General features: G+C 37.7%; 2 gene segments (V, D, J or C); one reads left to right on the forward strand and one right to left on the reverse strand.

Annotated features, from left to right (window-relative positions):
* Positions 1 to 989: 989 nt before the first annotated feature.
* LOC121433289 lies at positions 990 to 1567 on the forward strand. The segment is given in 2 exon segments: positions 990 to 1038; positions 1239 to 1567. Coding segments are annotated over 2 exon segments (378 nt in total).
* A 1910-nt stretch (positions 1568 to 3477) lies between these two features.
* On the reverse strand, positions 3478 to 4184 carry LOC121433299. The segment is given in 2 exon segments: positions 3478 to 3917; positions 4131 to 4184. Coding segments are annotated over 2 exon segments (489 nt in total).
* Positions 4185 to 21008: the final 16824 nt, after the last annotated feature.

The following is a 21008-nucleotide window of genomic DNA, read 5'->3' on the forward strand; positions in this document are numbered from 1 at the left end:
GTACTTTTTGTATAGTGTTGATCTCTGGTACTGTGGTCTATAGATCTTTATAAAATTTTTGCTTCATTTATGATGTCAGTGTTTCCTTCTGCGGTAATTTTTTTAGTGTTCACTATTTTAGCAAGAACATTTTCAGCCACTTTCAACACTCTAATTCGTAAATTATCTTATAAAACGCAATTATAAGATAATTTATAGAATAAACACTCTTGGTAAGTATTGGTCTACATCAATGACTTTTTGAAAAAAAATTGTTTGTTTCTTCCTCTTTATTTACCACAATTTATCATCTTGTTTCAGTTCCCTTAATTGTGCAGATGACACTTGTTTGTTTCTGCAGGTTGTACCCTTGCCTTCAGATTTAATATTCTCTCATCTCAATCTTAATGTTCTTTAGGATTTACACAAAATGAAACTTGGTCTTTTTTTTTTTTTTTTTTTTTTTTTTAGTAAAGAAATTAGACTACAATGTCGGTGGCATTCTTCATGTTCGCTATGTAATTGTGGTTATATATAGAAAGAAATGAACAAAATCAACCTTAATTGTCTATCTTTCTTTCTTATTTTCCTCTCTCCACCATTTCTCTCTTTTATTGCATTTTTACTATAAGTTTATCTTGTGATATTTTGAACATATTTTAACATTTCTATTGTAATGTTAATTTTAGACAGCTTTCCTATCATTTCTGCAACTGATTTTAAAATGTTGTGGATATTGACACAAAGCTGATACTAGAGTGTCTAAGTGTCTAATTGATTTCTGTTTGAGCACTGTAAGATGATAGCATTCAGTGATTGCTCACACTTCCAATGATGTTATATTTGCCTGTTGATGGACACCCGGTACTCACACACACTGCACATTCATTTCCTTATGAATTTGCTAACTGCTTTGCATGAGCCCCGCCAGCTCAAACCAACCACCTAAAATTTAGTGAAATTTAGTGAAACCTTCTCAGTGAGAACATCAGACAGGCAGAGGGAGCAACATGGTGTCTCAAACCCAGGTTCTCATGGTCCTGTTGTTCTGGGTTTCTGGTGAGAAATTCTAAAGTATTATCCTCTACTAGAGTCACTTCTTATATATAAGATATTCACAATGTTTGCTATGAAACAATACATCTTACTCAATGCTTCTCTGACAATGCCATATTACAAAGATATAAAATGACAAATTTCTACTGCTACTATATTGTTTTTTTATATTATGCATCATCATTTTCTATTGCTGATTGCAGGTGCCTGTGCAGATATTGTGATGACCCAGTCTCCACCCTCCCTGGCTGTGTCAGCAGGAGAAAAGGTCACCATCAGCTGCAAGTCGAGTCAGAGTCTTTTAGTTGGTAGCTACAACTACTTGACTTGGTACCAGCAGAAACCAGGGCAGGCTCCTAAACTACTGATCTATGATGCATCCAATCGGTACACTGGGGTTCCTGATCGCTTCACAGGCAGTGGATCTGGAACAGATTTCACTCTCACCATCAGCAATGTCCAGGCTGAAGACCTGGCAGATTATTATTGTCAGCAGGGTCGCAGTAATCCTCCCACAGTGCTTCAGCCTTGAACAAAAACCTCTCTGAGATTCTCAACAGCTGCCTACACTACACAGCCTTGGACCTGCACACTTCCCCCTGCTTCTTGAGGCTGGTGTGTTCAAACAGTGTTGAAAATGTTTGAGGATCTTTCCCCAAAAAATAATGGGTTCAATGTCTCTTATGTCTTTAGTTATGAAAAAGCCTTTAAATGAAAATGTAAAAAAAAGAACACAGTATTATTTTTATATTCTTTTTGTAACACTTTAACAGAAGTTCTTTTGTTTGAATATGAGGAATTTTTTTTATACTTATGGAATTTTATTGTAAATCATAAGACTCTATGGACAGAAGTAAAGGTGATGGCAATGCTTGGAAGCTCTAGGAAAATTGTTATTTCTCTTTTACTGAATTCTGTGGTGCTTTCTTATTTCCTTACTACAAACTGGAACTCCAGCATGTCCTAGCTAAATCAACATAAAACCTGATAGGGCTTGGAAAAGAATTCTAGACACTACAAAACATAGGTTAGTCACATTTCTTTTTTCAGATGGGCTCTGTTTGTTGGCAGGATGCTGCAGCTCCATTAAGATAGTTCTTTCTGATTCAAAGGTGGAAGAAAAAAAAATGAAAACCAAAAACCATAGTTCTTCAAAATAGCAGCTTCCTGGGCCATTCAATAACTCTGGCTCTTTCAGGAGACCAAGCATTTAAATGGGCTTTATGAGCAACATGTTGCAAACTGCATAAGAATGTGACATAGACCTACTGCATACTTGGAACTGAGGCAGGTTACAAGGCTTACAGAGGCAATGAACATGCCTCGGTTATGCTCACTGGGCACAACCAATAGGAAAAGTAGCTGTAGTACTAGTCAGGCTGCAGGTTTGCGTTTTAAAAGCTCTCTAAACAGACAGGATTTCAGAAACACAATAGGACATATTTAGACATAGAAGATCTCAAAACAAGTATCAGTATGTTTAAAAAATGTACATAGATTTGGGAGAAAAAGGAGAAAGAGTAACTAGAAAGAAAATGTAATATAAAAGATTACACACGGTCAAAGATAAAAGGAATAAAGAATAAACAGTGTGTGTGTGTGCATGTATGTGTGATATATGTGTATCTCTGTGTACATAGGTATGTATGTGGGTGTGCGTCTGTGGGCATGTGTGTATGAGCACGGATGTGTGGGCATTGGAGTGCATATAATATGATAGACAGAGTGAAAATTAGAAGATACTCTGTAAGAAAAGATTGCAGGAAAGGGAAGGAGAAATGGGGAAGATTAAGTACATATGTTCAAAATATATGACATACTGGAAAAATCTTGCATTTAAGAAAATTATGTAAAGTAAATTTAAATTAATAAAAGATTTTAAGGAGCAACAAGATGACTCACATGACAAAGACACTTGACAGCAAGCCTGATATCAAACTTAAATTTGAGTCCCAGAACCCAAATGACAAAGATAAGATCAAGTCCAGGCTGTCCTCTAATCTCCATATCTATACCTGTCAGATGTACACCTAGAAATATACACACACATACAGACAGACACACAAATGTACACTCTCATGGTCACAGAGAAAGGTACTCAACTGACTAGAACACAATAAAATGTTAAAGAAAAAAAAAAACAGAAGAACTGGACGCCAGTAAGGAAGTAAGAAGTCTTCTAAAATCTATAAATGTAGGGAACAATTTTCCCTAGAGCTTCCAAAAAGAAATACAGCTTGTAGTCATCATCACTTCAGCCCATAGAGTCTACTGATTGACACTGGAACCCCAGAAGTATAAAAAGCTAAATACCTCATATATTCAAGAAACAGAGCTTGTGGTAACTTAGTTCTCCTTTGCAGTTTTGTATAAAACTTTCATACCAACAACAAAAGAGTCATTGAACCCATTACAGTTTGCTGAGCTCTGTAAACATTTTCATCAGAGTTTCAGAAACACTGACTCTAAGGCAGAAGTGGGAAGTGTAAAGGAACAGGGCTGTGCATGATGAAGGCAGATGGTGAGACTCTCAGAAGAGGTTTTTGGTGGAGGCTGAAGTACTGTGGGAGGAGTGCTATACCACTGCTGGCAGTAATAATCTGCCAAGTCTTCAGCCTGGACACTGCTGATGGTGAGAGTGAAATCTGTCTCAGATCCACTGCCTGTGAAGCGATCAGGAACCCCAGTTTTCCGAGTGGATGCCCAGTAGATTAGTATTTTAGGAGACTGCCCTGGTTTCTGCTGGTACCAGTTCAAGTAGTTCTTCTTGCTGTTACTGTTGTAAAGACTCTGACTGGCCCTGCAGCTGATAGTGATCTTCTCTCCTACTGACACAGCCAAGGACGATGGAGACTGGGTCATTGTGATATCTGCACAGGCACCTGCAATCAGAAAAACAAATGATCATAAGTAATTTAAAAAAACACAGAATTTAATACAGATGAAATTTGTCATTTTATAGCCTCATAATGTCATATTATCAGAGTGTATATATTTTACAGTAGTGTAAGAAATAGTGTCCCAGTGCATATTGTAAATTTCTTTTATACAAAGAAGTGACTCCAAAAAGATTATAATACATTTAAATTTCTCACCAGACACCCAGAGCAGCAGGGACATGAGTATTTGGGTCTGTGACTCCATATTGTTCCCCGTGCTTGTTTGATGTAACTCAGTTCTTTCCAAAAAGGCCTGCTTTATACATTCTGAGCAGCTGGGATTGGCTGGAGTTTCTCATGCAAAGCAGTAATCAAATACATAAAGAAATGCCTGGACAGTGTATGTGAGTGACTGGTGTCAATCAGCAGGCAAAAATACAGTCGTGGGTAGTGTGAGCAATCCTTGAAAGAGATCAACATACTGCTTTCACAGCAGATGTCAATGAGGTGTTCTAATATCAACTTTAGGCTAAAATGCCTTACATATTTAAGTCAGTTTGCTTTTACAGCAATGTTTGGAAATTTACCTCATATTAACAGTACTAGGTATATAATAAAATAAAAATTCACATCAGCAAAAGAAACCTAGAGTAAGAAAATATAAGCTAGAAAAAAGAAGGAGTGGAGATAAGAAAATAGGAAAGGTAGAGAAAGTGTGTATTGAGGCCAAATTTGTTTATTTCCCATCTGTAAATTTACTCTTATACTGAAGACAATGAACAATGAGCTCCAGTTTCTTAGCTACACAAGGAACAGGGATTCAAAGCAGCTCAGAATCCACTCTATAGAAATTCTGGGGAACAATAATTTAAGATTAGAATGAGAGCTTTAATCTCAAAGCAAAGGCAAACCCAGCAGAAACTAAAAAGTATCCTTCACACAATTTCAGGGAACTGAAAGAGGACACTGAATTTGGGAAAGAGGGAGTGCAACAAAACAAACTAGATTTCTTCAAGTGGTTATGGCTGTAGATCAACACTGCCAATAAAGTTCATCCCAAAAACTCATATTCTGAAGTAATCTTTAAATTAGCAGTAATAAAACTGGATAAAATGGTAATATTGACATAGTAACAAGCAAAAACCTCTGTAGCAAGGGGTAAATCCATGCTAAATCAAGTATTAATTTTCCAGAAACCAATAGACCACAACATCAGAGATGGTTGCCATCCTAAGACAATAATGTTTGAGTATGAATGAAAATCTATAGCACTAACAGAAATCAATACCATGACTGGATTTAGACTTGTGAACTCTGAAAGTGCATATAAGAAATAAATTACAAACCCATTATTTTGTGTAAAGTGTAAGAAACAGAAAAATGAAAGAGTAAACTATCATGGCAATTAGTAGAGATCATGTCTGTAATCCCAGAAAGGGAGAGACATAAAGAGCAGAACTCTGAATTTGAGGTCAGCCTAAGGTACAAATTCCGGGTCAGTCTACTCTATGCATGGTGATAATCTCTCAAAAATGTCTGTCATTTATCAAGGAATTACAATATAACTCAAGTGCTTGATATCCAAAGCAAAGTAGTTAACTGACACTGAGATTTTAGCATTAAGACAAGAGTATTATTGAAAATTAAATATACATTTAAGTATATGAATTTCACATTTATTTTATATTTATTATATAATTTTATACATCTACTTTTTATGTGCAAAATTTTTAATTATTTCTAATGAGCATATTCAGATCTCTTTTGTAAACTGCTTACCCCATCATAACAGAGAGACAAGCTGTATGTTTAATAAGGAAGTTCTGGATATCAAGGTCAAGAATATGACAGATGAGAAACTGCCAAAGTCAATGTCTAACAATTTGTGCTGTGACCTCTAACTAAGACAAACTTTGTACTTTTTTGGGACAGCTGCAGTGACTCATATTGTGATTTTCCGTCATTGACTGCTGCTTATTCCGATTGAACGCATGGAGACATGGGTTTTACAAATTCAAAGGCTCCTGTCTTTGTGTTTTCACAGTATGTAAACGGAGAACATAGAGACTAAAAGGATAAAGTTCCCATGCTCTTTTGTGCATAATAGAAAAAAAACAGACAGTCCTTAGTTTGTGCTTTTACAACAAATCAAGTTTCAGTCCTGGTGCAATAGATTCCTTGGGCTATGATTAAAAGTGAAAAAAAAAAAAGAAGTCAAGGAAGCATGGAATCTCAACAGGACAGTTGGTCTTAGATATTAACATTGTATACCTGATATTGCTTGAAAATTTCATTGTATCCTGGGAACTGTATTGATCCTGACTATTGCCACTATACGCTGTTTCTGATAAAAAGTTTGATTATTCTCAATAAAAATGTCACAGTCTCAGTCTTTCTGTGGCGCCTCCAAAAAAGTGAACAAACTACAAGCTCCTGACTATAAACAACACAGCTTAATTTGCTTCCAAGTTTGGAGTCAGAAAGTCTGATGTTGACGAGTTTTATGTCATGCAACACAGTAATCCACTGCTATGGACACCACTGTGAAGAAAGGCCCATGGAAGTCATATTTCATTCTCAAAATCATCAGAATCGAGGCTTAGATTGTCATCATACAATCTCCAGATACAGTACTATAGCATAAGATGCAAATGTCCCTACTTAGATGGTCCAACTGTTATCACGTGTTGTTTACCTTTACAACATCATAGAAAATAGCTTTCAATTCTTTGAGAGGAATAACAATAGATCAATAAGTTAAAGCTGAGTTTTCTGCCCCATGGGAAACACAGCTTCCCTCTGGAAAAATCTTAATTGTTCTTTCTGGTTCACCATGCTCAGTATGAAGATAAGCAGTAGAAGAATAAACATTATCCAATCTATTCAAAATAAGTAGATATTATTGAAAGTAAAGGAAGTTCCAGAGTATCTATAATCTGTGTTCTTCTGAAATTGGTTAGTGACTGCTACAAGATGTTTTGTGTCTTCTGTATTCTTTTCAGTTTGGTCTTGAGATAGAAACCAAAGTGAAAACGTAAGATCACTTCATTCAAATAATAATTTAATATAAAATCATGAAAATGACTATAAATGATGAGAAGACAGAACAGAAAGAACAAGAAGTGTGTGCTGCTGGAGTGACTACAAACTGGTACACTCAAGGTGAACGTCCGTGTACAGGTCCACTAGAAATATTTCTGACTATGTGTATATCACATAAAATACATATACTTCCACAACCATGTCTATGGCTACACTATTCACAATAGTCAGAATTTAAATCAACTCAGTGTCTACCAACCTATAATGGATAACATAAAGGGGACATATCTGCAAAGAAAATTACTCAGCTCTCATAAAAATAGAAATCACATAAATGTATGAACTTTTACCTGTGACTATATATACATACATATATATTTTTTTCAGAAAGACTCATTACATATATAAATACAATACTTACTTATCTGTCTTTAGATATGAAATTCAGCCAACTTCTCGTCCAGGCTTATTAACAGTAGTCTTGATTAGCAATACCACTCTTGGGAATATACCTAACAGATGCCCTATTATACAACAAAAGTATATGCTCAACTATGTTCATAGCAGCATTGTTTGTAATAGCCAGAACCTGGAAACAACCTAGATACCCTTCAATGGAAGAATGGATGAAGAAAGTATGGAATATATACATATTAGAGTACTACTCTGCAGTAAAAAACAAGGACTTCTTGAATTTTGCAGGCAAACGGATGGAAATAGAAAACACTATCCTGAGTGAGGTAAGCCAGACCCAAATAGAGGAACATGGGATGTACTCACTCATATTTGGTTTCTAGCCATAAATAAAGGACATGAAGCCTATAATTAGTGATCCTAGAGAAGCTAAATAAGAAGGAAAACCCAAAGAAAAACATATAGGCATCTTCCTGAATATTAACCTTCATCAGGCGATTAAAGGAGACAGAGACAGAGACCCACATTGGAGCACCAGACAGAAATCTCAAGGTCCAAATGAGGAGCAGAAGGAGAGAGAGCACGAGCAAGGAACTTAGGACTGCGAGGGGTACACCCACACACTGAGACAATGGGGATGTTCTATTGGGAACTCACCAAGGCCAGCTGGCCTGGGTCTGAAAAAGCCTGGGATAAAACAGGACTTGCTGAACATAGCGGACAATGAGGACTACTGAGAACTCAAGAACAATGTCAATGGGTTTTTGATCCTACTGTGCGTACTGGCTTTGTGGGAGCCTAGGCAGTTTGGATGCTCACCTTACTAGACCTGGATGGAGGTGGGTGGTCCTTGGCCTTCCCACAGGGCAGGGAACCCTGATTGCTCTTTGGGCTGACGAGGGAGGGGGACTTGATTGGGGGAGGGGAGGGAAATGGGAGGCGATGGCGGGGAAAAGACAGAAATCTTAAATAAATAAATAAATAAATAAATAAATACATAAAAATAGTAGTCTTGAAATCCTCTATTTCCATGATGCTTTCCTTCCTGCATATTGCAACAGTAACTGTGGCAGTTATTGAACAAGGTGGATTATGTGTCTAATTCTGGCACATGAGTCTCTCAGTCAGGACCTTGGAAATTTCAAGGCAATCTTGGGAAACTTAGTGAGACCAAATAATAAAAATAAGAAAAATGTTTTTACCAACAACCATAGTTGTCTTTCAATGAGATGTTTTTGAGTATCCAAACAAGAATGTAGCATTTATAACACCTTGACTGTAACCTGTGAGAACCTGAGGAGATGAACCAGACACCACCTGCTCAGATTACAGGCATTGAGCTCATAAGTCACGCCATTATTGCTCAGAGTCTTAGCTGGGGTCATACGTGTGGATTCGAGGGAATTTTTCTACCAACACAGTTCTCCCTAACCCCATAATGACTCCCTCCATCCAGATATCTCATTTCTTATATAGTGATATCTAATACTATTTCATCTACTACAAAATTGATTCAGGATACTATTTCTTCTGTTTTATTGAGCGTGTTGATAAGTTCTTTGATCTGTGTATTGTATTTGCTACATTGAAATTTTAATTCTCAGCACTTAATTGTGTTGTTTCACCTGACTCACTATTTTCTGCTGTGTAACTGATTATTTTATCCATTTTGCTTATCTTTGCCTAGTATCACTAGCTTTCCTCATTACAGCCTTGAAAGAATAATTTTTTTCATTGTATCTTTTCCAGTGAGTCACCATTTTATGAGTATGCTTTTGAAATATTCACCCAGAATTTTACCTATTTCAGATCTTTGAGTTGAATCCTGTGAGAATTATGATCCTTTGGGGGATTCCATTTTTCACTTAATATTTGCTTTTATTTTTTCTTTTTTAATAATTTATTTTTATTTTAACTGCATTGTTATTTTGCATGTCTGATTCTCTGAAACTGGCATTACAGAAAATTATGAGCTACCATGCAGGTGCTGAGAATTGAACCTGGGTTCTGTGGATGAGCAGTCAGTGCTCTTAACCATTGAGCTATCTCTCCAGCCTGAAGATTTTAATTTTACTATGCATACAGTGCAACTTAACTTTTAAGGATCTTGAATTCCTGTGTTACAATTCATATCTCTTGGCTTAAACACCTCTTATGGTTTAGTTGAGACTCTTCTAAATTTATCAGCTTATACCCAAGGGTTTACTGCCCAGAATTAATCAGTGAACTACTCAGTTTTAAGGCTTTGGGAGATCTCCAGCAGTTGTATGTAATCTGTAACACAATTGTTGATTAGTTAGTACATTGTTTTTACATGAAAAAACAAAATATTCCCTTCTAAAACTATCAAGCTTTATTAAGTGATATAAAACGTTAATACTGAAAAGTAGCATCTGCTGTCACAAAACTATATTCGACACTAATGTGAAGGAAAGTTTATCAGTTTTCACAACTGGAAATAAGATGTGGAGAATTCAGAGGGAGATTGGCCCCAGCAACAGGGACAAGAATTATCACATTTTTTTTTTCATTTGCAGATCCTAAGTGTGTGGATTCTGGGTATGTAAAGTTCATATGTATGCATTATATAAATATCATGTATGTGGATATGTGCATATATGTATTTCAGTATATGTTTTATCTGTGTATGTATATTCATATATTGGGTGAGTATGTTTGTATTTTGACACAGACAGAGAGATAAAGGTTGAAGGAGGCCTAGGGAAAAAGATAGCAGGAAAGGGATGAAAAGTGGGGAAGATTAGTGCATATGGACAAAACATAAGAAATATTAGAAAAACATAGAATTTAAGAAAATTGTGTAAAATGAATTTACATCAATAAAATATTTTAAGGGGAAGAAAGATGACCCGATAGCGAAGAGACTTTCCACCAAACCTGAGGAAAACCGGAGCTTGATACCCAAAACCCAAATGACAAAGAGTTAATTAAGTCCAAGTGTCCTTCTGAGCTCTACGAATGTGACATGCCACATATTCACCTAGGGCCATGCACATGCATATATACAGACAGAGGTAATTAATTAACTAAAGTATAGTAAAAGTTAAAAGAATTCAATAAGAAAGAAAAGAAATAGATGAAATATGCAGCAGTAAAGAAGAAAGAAATCATTCCAGAATCTGGCAAGAGCAGGAAACACTCCTTTCTAGAACTTCCAAACTAAAATACAGGTTGCCTTGTCATCAGTTCAGCTCATGGACACTTCTGATGCACATCAGAACTGCAATAGTATAAAAGATAAATATTGCATATTCAAGCAACAGAGTTTGTGGCTATGTGTTACAGAAGAAATAGAAAGGTAATGCTGAGTTTTCCTTAGCATTATCATATAAAGCTTTTTTTTTTTTCCTACCAAAAGACAAAAGAGACATTAAGCCCATTATGTTACTCTGGGCTAAGCAAACATCTTTCATCAGTGTTTCAGGCACACTGGCTCTCAGGCAGAGCGGGGGAATGGGCACATTTTTAGTTCTTTATGGTGCAGACTGTTGTTGAGACTCTTAGAGCAGGTTTGTGTTGAAGGGTGAAGCACTGTGGATGAAGTGCAATAATGATGTTGACAGTAATAATTTCCCAGATCGTCAGCAAGAACATAGCTGGTGGTGAGAGTGAAATCTGTCTGCAATCTACTGCCTATGCTGTTTCTGCTAGTAACAGGCCAAGTAGTGCTTAAGGCTTGAGCAAAGACTCTGACTAGACTGGGAGCTGGTGGTAACCTTCTCTCCTTCATACACAATAATGTAGGATGGATATGGAGTCATCATAATTTCCATGTGTTTGTGGGCTTTATGGGATTAATATTGCCATTGACTTCTACTTTTAAACCATGGTGATCTAATAAGACACATGGAGTTATTCCAATTTTTTTGTATTTGTTGAGGTTTGTCGTGTTACCGAGTATGTGGTCAATTTTTGAGAAGATTCCATAAGGTGCTGAGAAAAAGGTATATTCTTTTATGTTTGGGATGGTGATCTTTTAAAGAAATAACCCCTTTTATTATCCATAATTCTTAACTGGTGTGGTATTGTTTTGAGGCTTCATCTGGTGCAGAGCGTTTGGGTTTAGAACCTTCTCTTTCAGCAGGCCTCAGTCTCTATGTGGAGACAGCAGTTCATATAGAATCTCACACAGAGGCTTTTCTATGGATCATCTGCAGTTCTTTTCTCTTTACAAGCCTTGGATTGGCTTCAAGTACCCATGCACCCTAGCATTTGCCTCCCACCAAGGCGCACTGCAGTCATTTCAATGAGATGTGGACTTCCCCCTTCTGAGCTAGTTGTTCTGAGACATTCTAATGATTTGTTTGCATTTGCCTATTCCATTGCTCTAGACATCTGCAGAGCACACAGTCTGTGATTTATCTTTTAGCAATTGTGCTCTAAAATCAGATTTCAGACCAGCCACAGATAAATTCACATTCACCTTTGCACCCCTCTGGGATAGTTTTGTAGGTGGCCAGAGACACCTCCTGGCAGGTAACTGCTAATGCACCTAATCCAGCAGACTGAAACCCAGGAAAGATTTCACATCCTGAATATAGAGCATAAATTGCTAATTTAAAAGAACAAGTGTGATCCTATCATAAATTTTCTAGTACAAGTCTAGGTTATCATCTGTGGAAGCAAAGTCCTATGAAAAATCTCCTAGCACAATGTATAATTACCTTTGGATAACAGGATTGAAGCTTCTGCAGGGAACTGTCTCAACAATCATATAGAGATAAGTCAGGCTTCCTGTCCTTGAGACAGTCTCCAAATAAATACAGGTAGAGAACAGGGTGTCTTTAACTGGGGAAAGGTATTAGGAGAGGTTTCCTCTATGTTTCCAAGTTTAGAGAGTTCTGCCAGTCCATGGCAGTCTGCAACCTCTGACTAACAGGGCCTCACAGCATCTATCCAGGCTTGTTTTAAAATACTAAAGTCCCAAAGATTGATGTGTATGTATTTGAAGCTGTTGTGTTCTTTTAATAACTCATTTTGTTTTGATTGAGCACTGTTCAAATTCTAATGTAACAGATGTCAACAGAGCTATGCCAGCTTGGTGTGGGGCCCCCATTCTCTTTGTAGATTTGCTTCTATCACTTGATATTCGACATATGTGTACTGTTCCTAGTTAGATGTGTTTCTTCAAGAAAACAGATTAAAGACCTCAATATCAGCCCGAACACACTGAAAAGGATAGAAGAGAAAGTGGGAAATACCCTACAACAGATGGGCACAGGAGATCGCTTCCTATGTATAACCCCAGAAGCACAGACATTGAATAAATGGGACCTACTAAAACTGAGAAGCTTCTGTAAAGCAAAGGATACTGTCACTAAGACACAAAGGCAACCTACTGACTGGGAGAAGATCTTCACCAACCCCACAACAGACAAAGGTCTGATCTCCAAAATATATAGAGAACTCAAGAAACTAGACTTTAAAATGCTAATTAACCCAATTAAAAATGGGGCACTGATCTGAACAGAGAATTCTCAACAGAAGAAGTTCAAATGGCCAAAAGACACTTAAGGTCATGCTCAACCTCCTTAGCAATCAGGGAAATGCAAATCAAAACAACTTTGAGATATCATCTTACACCTGTCAGAATGGCTAAAGTCAAAAACACCAACGATAACCTTTGCTGGAGAGGCTGTGGAGGAAGGGGTACCCTCATCCATTGCTGGTGGGAATGCAATCTTGTGCAACCACTATGGAAGTCAGTGTTTCTGTTTCTCAGGAAATTCGGGATCAACCTACCCCTGGACCCAGCAATACCACTCTTGGGAATATACCCAAGAGATGCCCTATCATATGACAAAAGCATTTGTTCAACTATGTTCATAGCAGTATTATTTGTAATAGCCAGAACCTGGAAACAACCTAGATGCCCTTCAATGGAAGAATGGATGAAGAAAGTATGGAATATATACACATTAGAGTACTACGCTGCAGTAAAAAACAATGACTTCTCGAATTTTGCATGCAAATGGATGGAAATAGAAACACTATCCTGAGTGAGGTATACCAGACCCAAAAAGATGAACATGGGATGTACTCACTCATAATTGGTTTCTAGCCATAAATAAGGGTAACGGAGTCTACAATTAGGTGAATCTAAAGAAGCTAAGTAAGAAGGGGAACCCAAGGAAAAACATATAGTTATCCTCTTGGCTAGGGGAAGTAGACAAAATTGCCGGTGAGAAAATGGGATCTTGGGGGGGGGGATGGGGGTAAGGGGAGATGGGGAGAGAAAAGTTAGAAGGGAAGGAGGTCGGGCCTTGGGAAAACAGGAGGATTGGGCTAAAGGAAGGTTGGACAGGGGAGCACGGAACCACAATTCTTAGTTAAGGGAGCCACTTTAGGTTTGGCAAGAGACCTGACCCTAGAGGGGCTCCCAGGTGCCCAAGCCGAGGTCCCCAGTTAATTCCTTGGGCAGTTGAGGATAGGGAACCTGAAATGACCCTATCCTAGAGCAATACTGACGAATATCTTGCATATCATCATAGAACCTTCATCTGGTGATGGATGGAGATAGAGACAGAGACCCACACTGGAGCACTGGACTGAGCTCCCAAGGTCCCAATGAGGAACAGAAGGAGGGAGAACATGAGCAAAGAAGTCGGGACCACGAGGGGTGCATCCACCCACTGAGACAGTGGAGCTGATCTATTGGGAGCTCACCAAGACCAGCTGGACTGTGACTGAAAAAGCATGGGATAAAACCGGACTCTCTGAACATGGCGAACAATGAGGTCTGATGAGAAGCCAAGGACAATGGCAAGGGGCTTTGATCCTAAGTAATGTGATGGCTTTGTGGGAGCCTAGCCAGTTTGGATGTTCACCTTCCTTGATATGGACGGAGGTGGGAGGTTCTAGGTCTTACCACAGGGCAGAAAACCCTGACTGCTCTTTGGACTGGAGAGGGAGGGGGAAAGGAGTGGGGGGAGGGTGAGAAGGGTGGGAGGAGGGGACGTAGGGTGGGAGGAGGGGGAGGGAAATGGGAGGCTGGGAGGAGGTGGAAACTTGTTTGTTTTTTTTTCTCCTTTTCTCAATAAAAAAAAAAGAGAAAAAAAAAAGAAAACAGATAGCTGGATAGAGCTTTTATACCTAGTCTAAAAATATGTATTATTCTTCCTTAATTGGGGTCACATAAGATTATTAATAAATGTTTAGTATTTACTATCATTTTGATAGGATTTCATTGTGTTTTAGATTGTTATTTATTTTCCTTTTCCCCTACTAATTAACTATATTGGAGTTTCTGGCTTATAGTATTGGACATACTGATATTTCTTTTCCTGATAATTATTTATCTATCCCTCTAATGAAATTAACATTTTGTCTGTACTCTCATGATTGAGGTGGACTTTCTGTTTTCTGTGTGCATAGTATTTTAATGATGTATATGTATGTGATGCTATGAGGGTATGCGGGGGCCTAAGGTTAATGTATATGCATGAGAGACAGAGAATGAAAACTTAAGGAAGTTCCCAATCTCAAGGACAAGAACATGAGAAATGAAGACCTGCCCCTATCAATGTCTAACAGGTTGGTCTGTGCTCTCTATCTTTGATAAGCATTGTATTTTGCTTTGTGATAGCCATGATGAACTCAGATTGTGCTTTGATATCATTTACTGCTGCTCTTTCAGTGTGGGCACATGGAGACTGGGGTCTTATAAATCCAAAGACTCCTGCAGTTAAGCATGTGTTTTCACAGTATGTAAGGGGAAAACATGGAAACTAAAAGGACAAAAATTCATTTGCTTTAATGTCTAATAGGAAAAGTCTCACTGTCCTTAGTTACTGCTTTTCACACAAGTCAAATTTTTATCCCTGGTGCATTTGCTTTATCAATGGCAGCTGGCCACTTCGTGGCCATCTATGCTCTGCAGTTTGAAAAAGTACAATGTCTAAAATTCTTTCTTACTATTTAAAAGATAAGATTCTTTGGTGAGAAGTGAGAGCTTCAGTTGTATATTGGTACAGTCATAATTATTTAGAATACTTACATTGGTTTAGGAAAATTGTTCTTGTTGGTTTTCTTCTAGGGTCCATGAAAACTCCAGACACAAGTACTTGCCTTATTTAACAATGCCAGGCATAAATACTGTCCTACTGAGCAAATCCTACATCCAAATAGGCTATTATTGTCGTTCACTGAAAATACAAATTAGCAACTACTGCAACATTAATGATATCTTTCTGAATCCTTCATGGTTGTGGATCATTGACTTTAGAGTCAAAAAGAAATGTTGAATATTTTTCTCCCTGGGTAGCTTATATGAAACTTACAAAGTGGATGAAGTAGTTCTCATGGAAGTGTCTTCCATTCCAATTTCTGACAGGTTCTTCAAATTCCTGTGAACAAAATATGTGTTGTATTTAAAAAGGGTTTTATTTACTTTCAAATCCTGAGAGAAAACCAAGGGCAACTACAACAGCAAACACTGAATTGGGAATTTCTAGGCCTACAATGCATTGTAGGTCAGATGAGTTCTCCCATATTTGGAACTGGAATTTGTGTTAGATGGTCTGTGGCTCTTAGTAGTAGCATTACAATCACATTAGTGTAACTCTATTCAAATTTATGTTTATGTATGTATATTTACTTATGTATATTATATATGTAATGTCGACTAAACATAAAATTATTCATCTCCTCATAATTTTTTCCAAACATCCTTAGGGTTATCTGTCCCATATCCTATCCAGTCCTTCTTTATTACCTCCCTGTCTCTACCTCACTTAGATTCATCTCCTATCACTTTTCCCCATTTCTCCATTTTTTTTGCCTGTGTCCTATTAGCTCTGTTGTTATAACTTCTCCCTCCTCTGTGGTCCCATTCTACTTTCTTCACTTCTGAAGTTCTTCAAAGATATAAACTCACATCTAGAGATTTGTATTGAGGACCCACAAAATATCAAGTATTTGATTTTGCCTTTCTGGGACAGTCATCAAGTTCCATCTATAAGCAGATATAATGGCAGGTGTAATTGTAGCTATAATGGCAGATGGTAACATTAAGAGAGAAATTATCTGAATGGACCTAATCTAATCACAGAAGGCATCAGAACCTGGATATCAAATCAAAAATAGCAGAAAGTCTCAATATATAAAAAGGACTTGATGTAAAGGATAGTTAGAGATGATGGCTTTGGAATGTTTAAAACCATGTCCAACTTGTTAATTTATATCTTGATTGAGCTTGTCCTGAGATCCAAGACACGCTACATTTAGAAATGGATGACTAATATGAAGGAAGCATTCCTGGACTGTTTCCAAACTACATTTTCTTCTAAGCAGCACAGCCATAAAAATTAGAAAAGTCATAAAAATTCAGTCTTAAAAGCATGCTATAAAGATATTAATTAGGATTAGTATCTTAAAAATGATTAAAGCATACTTTAGCACTGAGTGTTCTCTTGGACCTTCAATTCTACTTAGATATAAGGTGCAGCATACAGGTCCTTGGGCGGAGAGGACACTGTTTGAATAACAGGCTGTGTAGAGAGAGGGAAGCTGCTGCTTCAGACACTGCCTAACAGGCTGAGCTCTAAATGGAGTTTGTGATTCAGGGTGAAATACTGAGGGAGAGACTATAACAATGTGCAGAGTAATAACCTGTCACATCTTCAGTCTGAGTGCTGATGGTAGTGAGAATGAACTCTGGCATAGACCCACTGCCCCTGGCCCAGGCAAGATGCCTGGTATATAACTAGATGAACAGATGAAGGGCCCGACTCTGCTTTTGTCAGTATCAGGCTAAATATTAGAGCTGTTAGACCTCCATGTAGGAAGCATTCACATTTCAGCTGATGGTGATACTCTCTGCTGCAGATAAGGACAGGGTGGCTCTATAGTTCACCTACTTCCCTTCACAACCTATTACTCCTTTAGCCCTCAACTGAAGAAGTCTACAGGACATAGCTCTCCTTGAGTTATCAATTGGAAATGGTGTCAGATCCAAGCTCTGTTAAAGTATGTTTTAATTTATGCACACAATCAAATGCATATATAGAACTCCACAATGTGGTATGTAGATGGGATTGTAATTTACTATCACTTCAATTTCATTGAGTTTTTTGGTAGGGTGACTGCTGATTTGAGACATGCAGCAAGAACTTTTTGGCTGCTATTCCTATTTTCCTGCTATGATATTTCCCCAATATCATAATAATTATTTATCTGCAACATATTGAAGTTTTAATAATTATATATCTGCTCATCTTGTGGACCATTGCCTACAATCTGAGCATTTGCAATGGCGGTTAAGGCAGTAAGAAGAGGAATGTTCATCCAATCCATGCTAAACAGTCCATGCTACACAAGAGCAAAGTTAGACACGATCTCAAATATATAACTCAAATGTATAAAAAAGACACACACTGCTCTTTCCTACTACATCAACATGCACAAATGATATAATTTATATGACGTTAACAACATAATTCTCTATTCCACAATATTATTTCACTTCTGCAATGAGGTCAAACCTTCTGCTCTATATGAGAGAGTAGTTAGTACTGGCAATTAGATGAAATTAGGCAAAACTTTACCCAGAAAATAATATAATGAAGAAGAACAGTTACAATTGTGAGAGTGAGGAGCCCACCAATAGCTTAAAAACAAAAACTAAAGGTATAGTGTCTTCCCGATCCTAATTCTGGAAACATAGGAACTAGAGTGATGTCTCAGCAGTTAACAGTACTGATTGCTCTTCCAGGTACACAGGATCAATTCCCAGGATCTAAATGGCAGTTCACTACTATTCGTGACTCTAGTTCCAGGGAACTTAAAATGCTCTTCTGGCTTTGGAAGAAACTGTATGCATCAGGTACAAGACAAACATACAGGCAAAGCACCCATATACATTAAAATTAATTCATCTTAAAGTCTTGACATGGAATTATAGGCTACCACCATCTTAACTTCCGGTAATTGATCTTGTATTGAACTTCTGATTCCAGAACTACAAAAATGATAAATTTCTTTAGTTCAAGCCAGAAACTAGTAAATTTTTGAAGAAGAAATAGCAATTACACATAGAACTTAACTACATTGTACTTCATGAATCTGTGAAGCACTGTGCTTATTAGTAATCTGTGGGATTATAGAAATTTACTCATCAATATGCCTGGCATACTGGCTGGAAGGGAGATAAAGTATACATGGCTGTGTGGTAAACACAGATGTTGAATTTCAGATAGGAGCTTTGCATTAGAAAGTGAAACCTTGTGGGAGAAGAGGTGTAATGTAGCTGATAGCAATAATCTTTCAGATATTCAGCATGGACATTGCTGATGGTGATAGTGAAATCTGACCCAGATCGATTGCCTGTGAAATGGTAATGAACTCCAGATACCCATGTGGATGCCAAAAGAATCAGCAGTTTAGGGGCCTGCCCAGGTTTATGATGATGCAAGGCCAAATGATTCTTTGGATATTGCTGCAAAACAGAGTCTGCAAAATAACATTCTGCCTGGAGTGATAGTCGATGGAAACTCTTTCCTGCTGACACAGGCATGGAGGATGGAGACTGGATCATCATGATGTCCCCAAAGCTTTCTACAATTGTTAAGAGATGACTCTCATCCCTACAAACACATTCAGATATGTAATGACATGGCCATTGATATGTAAAATGTAATTTTTAAACTGAGTATGAAAGCACACACCTTTATTCCCAGAACATGGGAGGCAGAGGTAGAAAGATCTCAGTGAGACTGAGAACAGCCTGGTCCACATAGAGAATTCCAGAATAGTCAGGACTATCTAGAGAAACTATATTGCCCAAAGGAGTTTTTCATAATGTATGTAAAATATAGGATTCATGTGAGAAAAAATTGTAATAAAATTCATTTTTTTTGCATTTTTTTTATTAAAAATTTCCACCTCCTCTGCACCTCACTTTTCCCTCCCCCTCTCCCACACCATCCTCCCCTCCACTACCCCTCCCTCTATAGTCCAAAGAGCAGTCATGGTTCCCTGGTCCTCCCCCCTCCATCCAGGTCTAGGAAGGTGAGCATCCAAACTGGCTAGGTTCCCACAAAGCCGGTACATGCAGCAGGATCAAAACCCAGTGCCATTGTCCTTGGCTTCTCAGCAGCCCTCATTGTCTGCCATGTTCAGAGTGTCCGGTTTCATCCCATGCTTTTTCAGTCCCAGTCCAGCTGGCCTTGGTGAGCTCCCAATAGATCAGCCCCACCGTCTCAGTGTGTGGGTGCACCACTTGCGGTCCTGACTTCCTTGCTCATGTTCTCCCTCCTTCTGCTTCTCATTTGTAATAAAATTCTTAATAAAAAAGATTTAGAAATTATCTCCCAATATATTCTAAAACAATATGGTCTTTCTCTGTAAAACTATTATTACTGATGTGATTATAATACTTTTAAATTTGTCAGGGAATACCAAAGCAGTAGGGAGTCCTTATGATCCCAGCTTGTGCTTCCCCTGCTTGTCTGATGCAGCTCAGTTCTCAGAGCAAAGGCATTGTTTACAAAATTGGTGAAACTGGACTGCCCTCTCGTGGCCCAGACAAAGCACTCAGCAAATGAGGAAGCAAACTGAATGACAGCATGTGAGAGTGGCTGATGTCAATCCATAACCAATACCAGCAGAGAGAGTAAGCACTTACTGGGAAGAAAGGTTCAACTCTGAGCTGGCAAATCAAAAATCACTAGATGCTCTAATGGCAGGCTTCACTTCTCAAACAAAGACATATATACATTACTTCATCAATCTAATTATAGAGTTACCTACCTCATTATAATAATCCTTTGGAAATAATCAACATGGTGGGCAACAAGAGAAAGCAGCATAGAGGAAGGGGAGGGAAGGATCTAAAATGTAATGAAAGAGAAATTACAGAAGGAATGAAAAGACAAGAATGGAAGAAAGGAAGGAAGAAGGACTGGAGAAAAGAGAAGAAGATGGAAAGAAAAAGAAAGGAAATTTAATGAGAAGGAAAAAGAAATGAGAGGAGAGGAGTAAGTAAAATGGAGAGGTAAAAAAGGAAAGTCAGAAAGCAAAAGTGAAAAAAATTGGGCGATGTTTTTAATAACACAGAACCAAATTATTTGAGCACCAATGTCATTCATAAGATGATGTCAATGGAGAGCACTATACATTTTGGAGTGAAAGCTTCTAGGTTTGGTATAAATCAAACAGTCAAAGGCAGGGACATAGTTCACTGCATGGATTTATGTGACATCTTCATTTAGCTGTAGAGCTAAAAGGATCTTTAATGTCACTGTAAATGTAAGTCAAATAGAAACTGACTCTGCCCTTTCAAATATTTGAGACTGAAAAGAGAGGTATAATACAGCAGAAAATGGGGTAAAAAAGCAGGAAGAACTCCTCAGGAAGTCATGTTGTAATCTAACACTAAAGCATAACACTGACAAACTTTTCACCATTTCCAGATATGAATGTCCTAGATTTCAGGTGAAAATCTATGGGTCTTGTAAATTATGACATAGACCGTGAAAATTGGCAAAAATAAAAGATTATGAAAGCACATCCACAAATATTAATTGAAAAGCAGACATAGATTGAATTTAAAATGTTCAGGCAATATGAACCTCTATTCCATTATTGGACATCACTGCAGCCTTGATTCTAAACACGAAA

Source organism: Microtus oregoni, unplaced genomic scaffold, assembly GCF_018167655.1.
Source record: "Microtus oregoni isolate MIOR12 unplaced genomic scaffold, Mior012 000002F_ref0000024, whole genome shotgun sequence".
In the NCBI taxonomy this organism is placed as follows: domain Eukaryota; kingdom Metazoa; phylum Chordata; class Mammalia; order Rodentia; family Cricetidae; genus Microtus; species Microtus oregoni.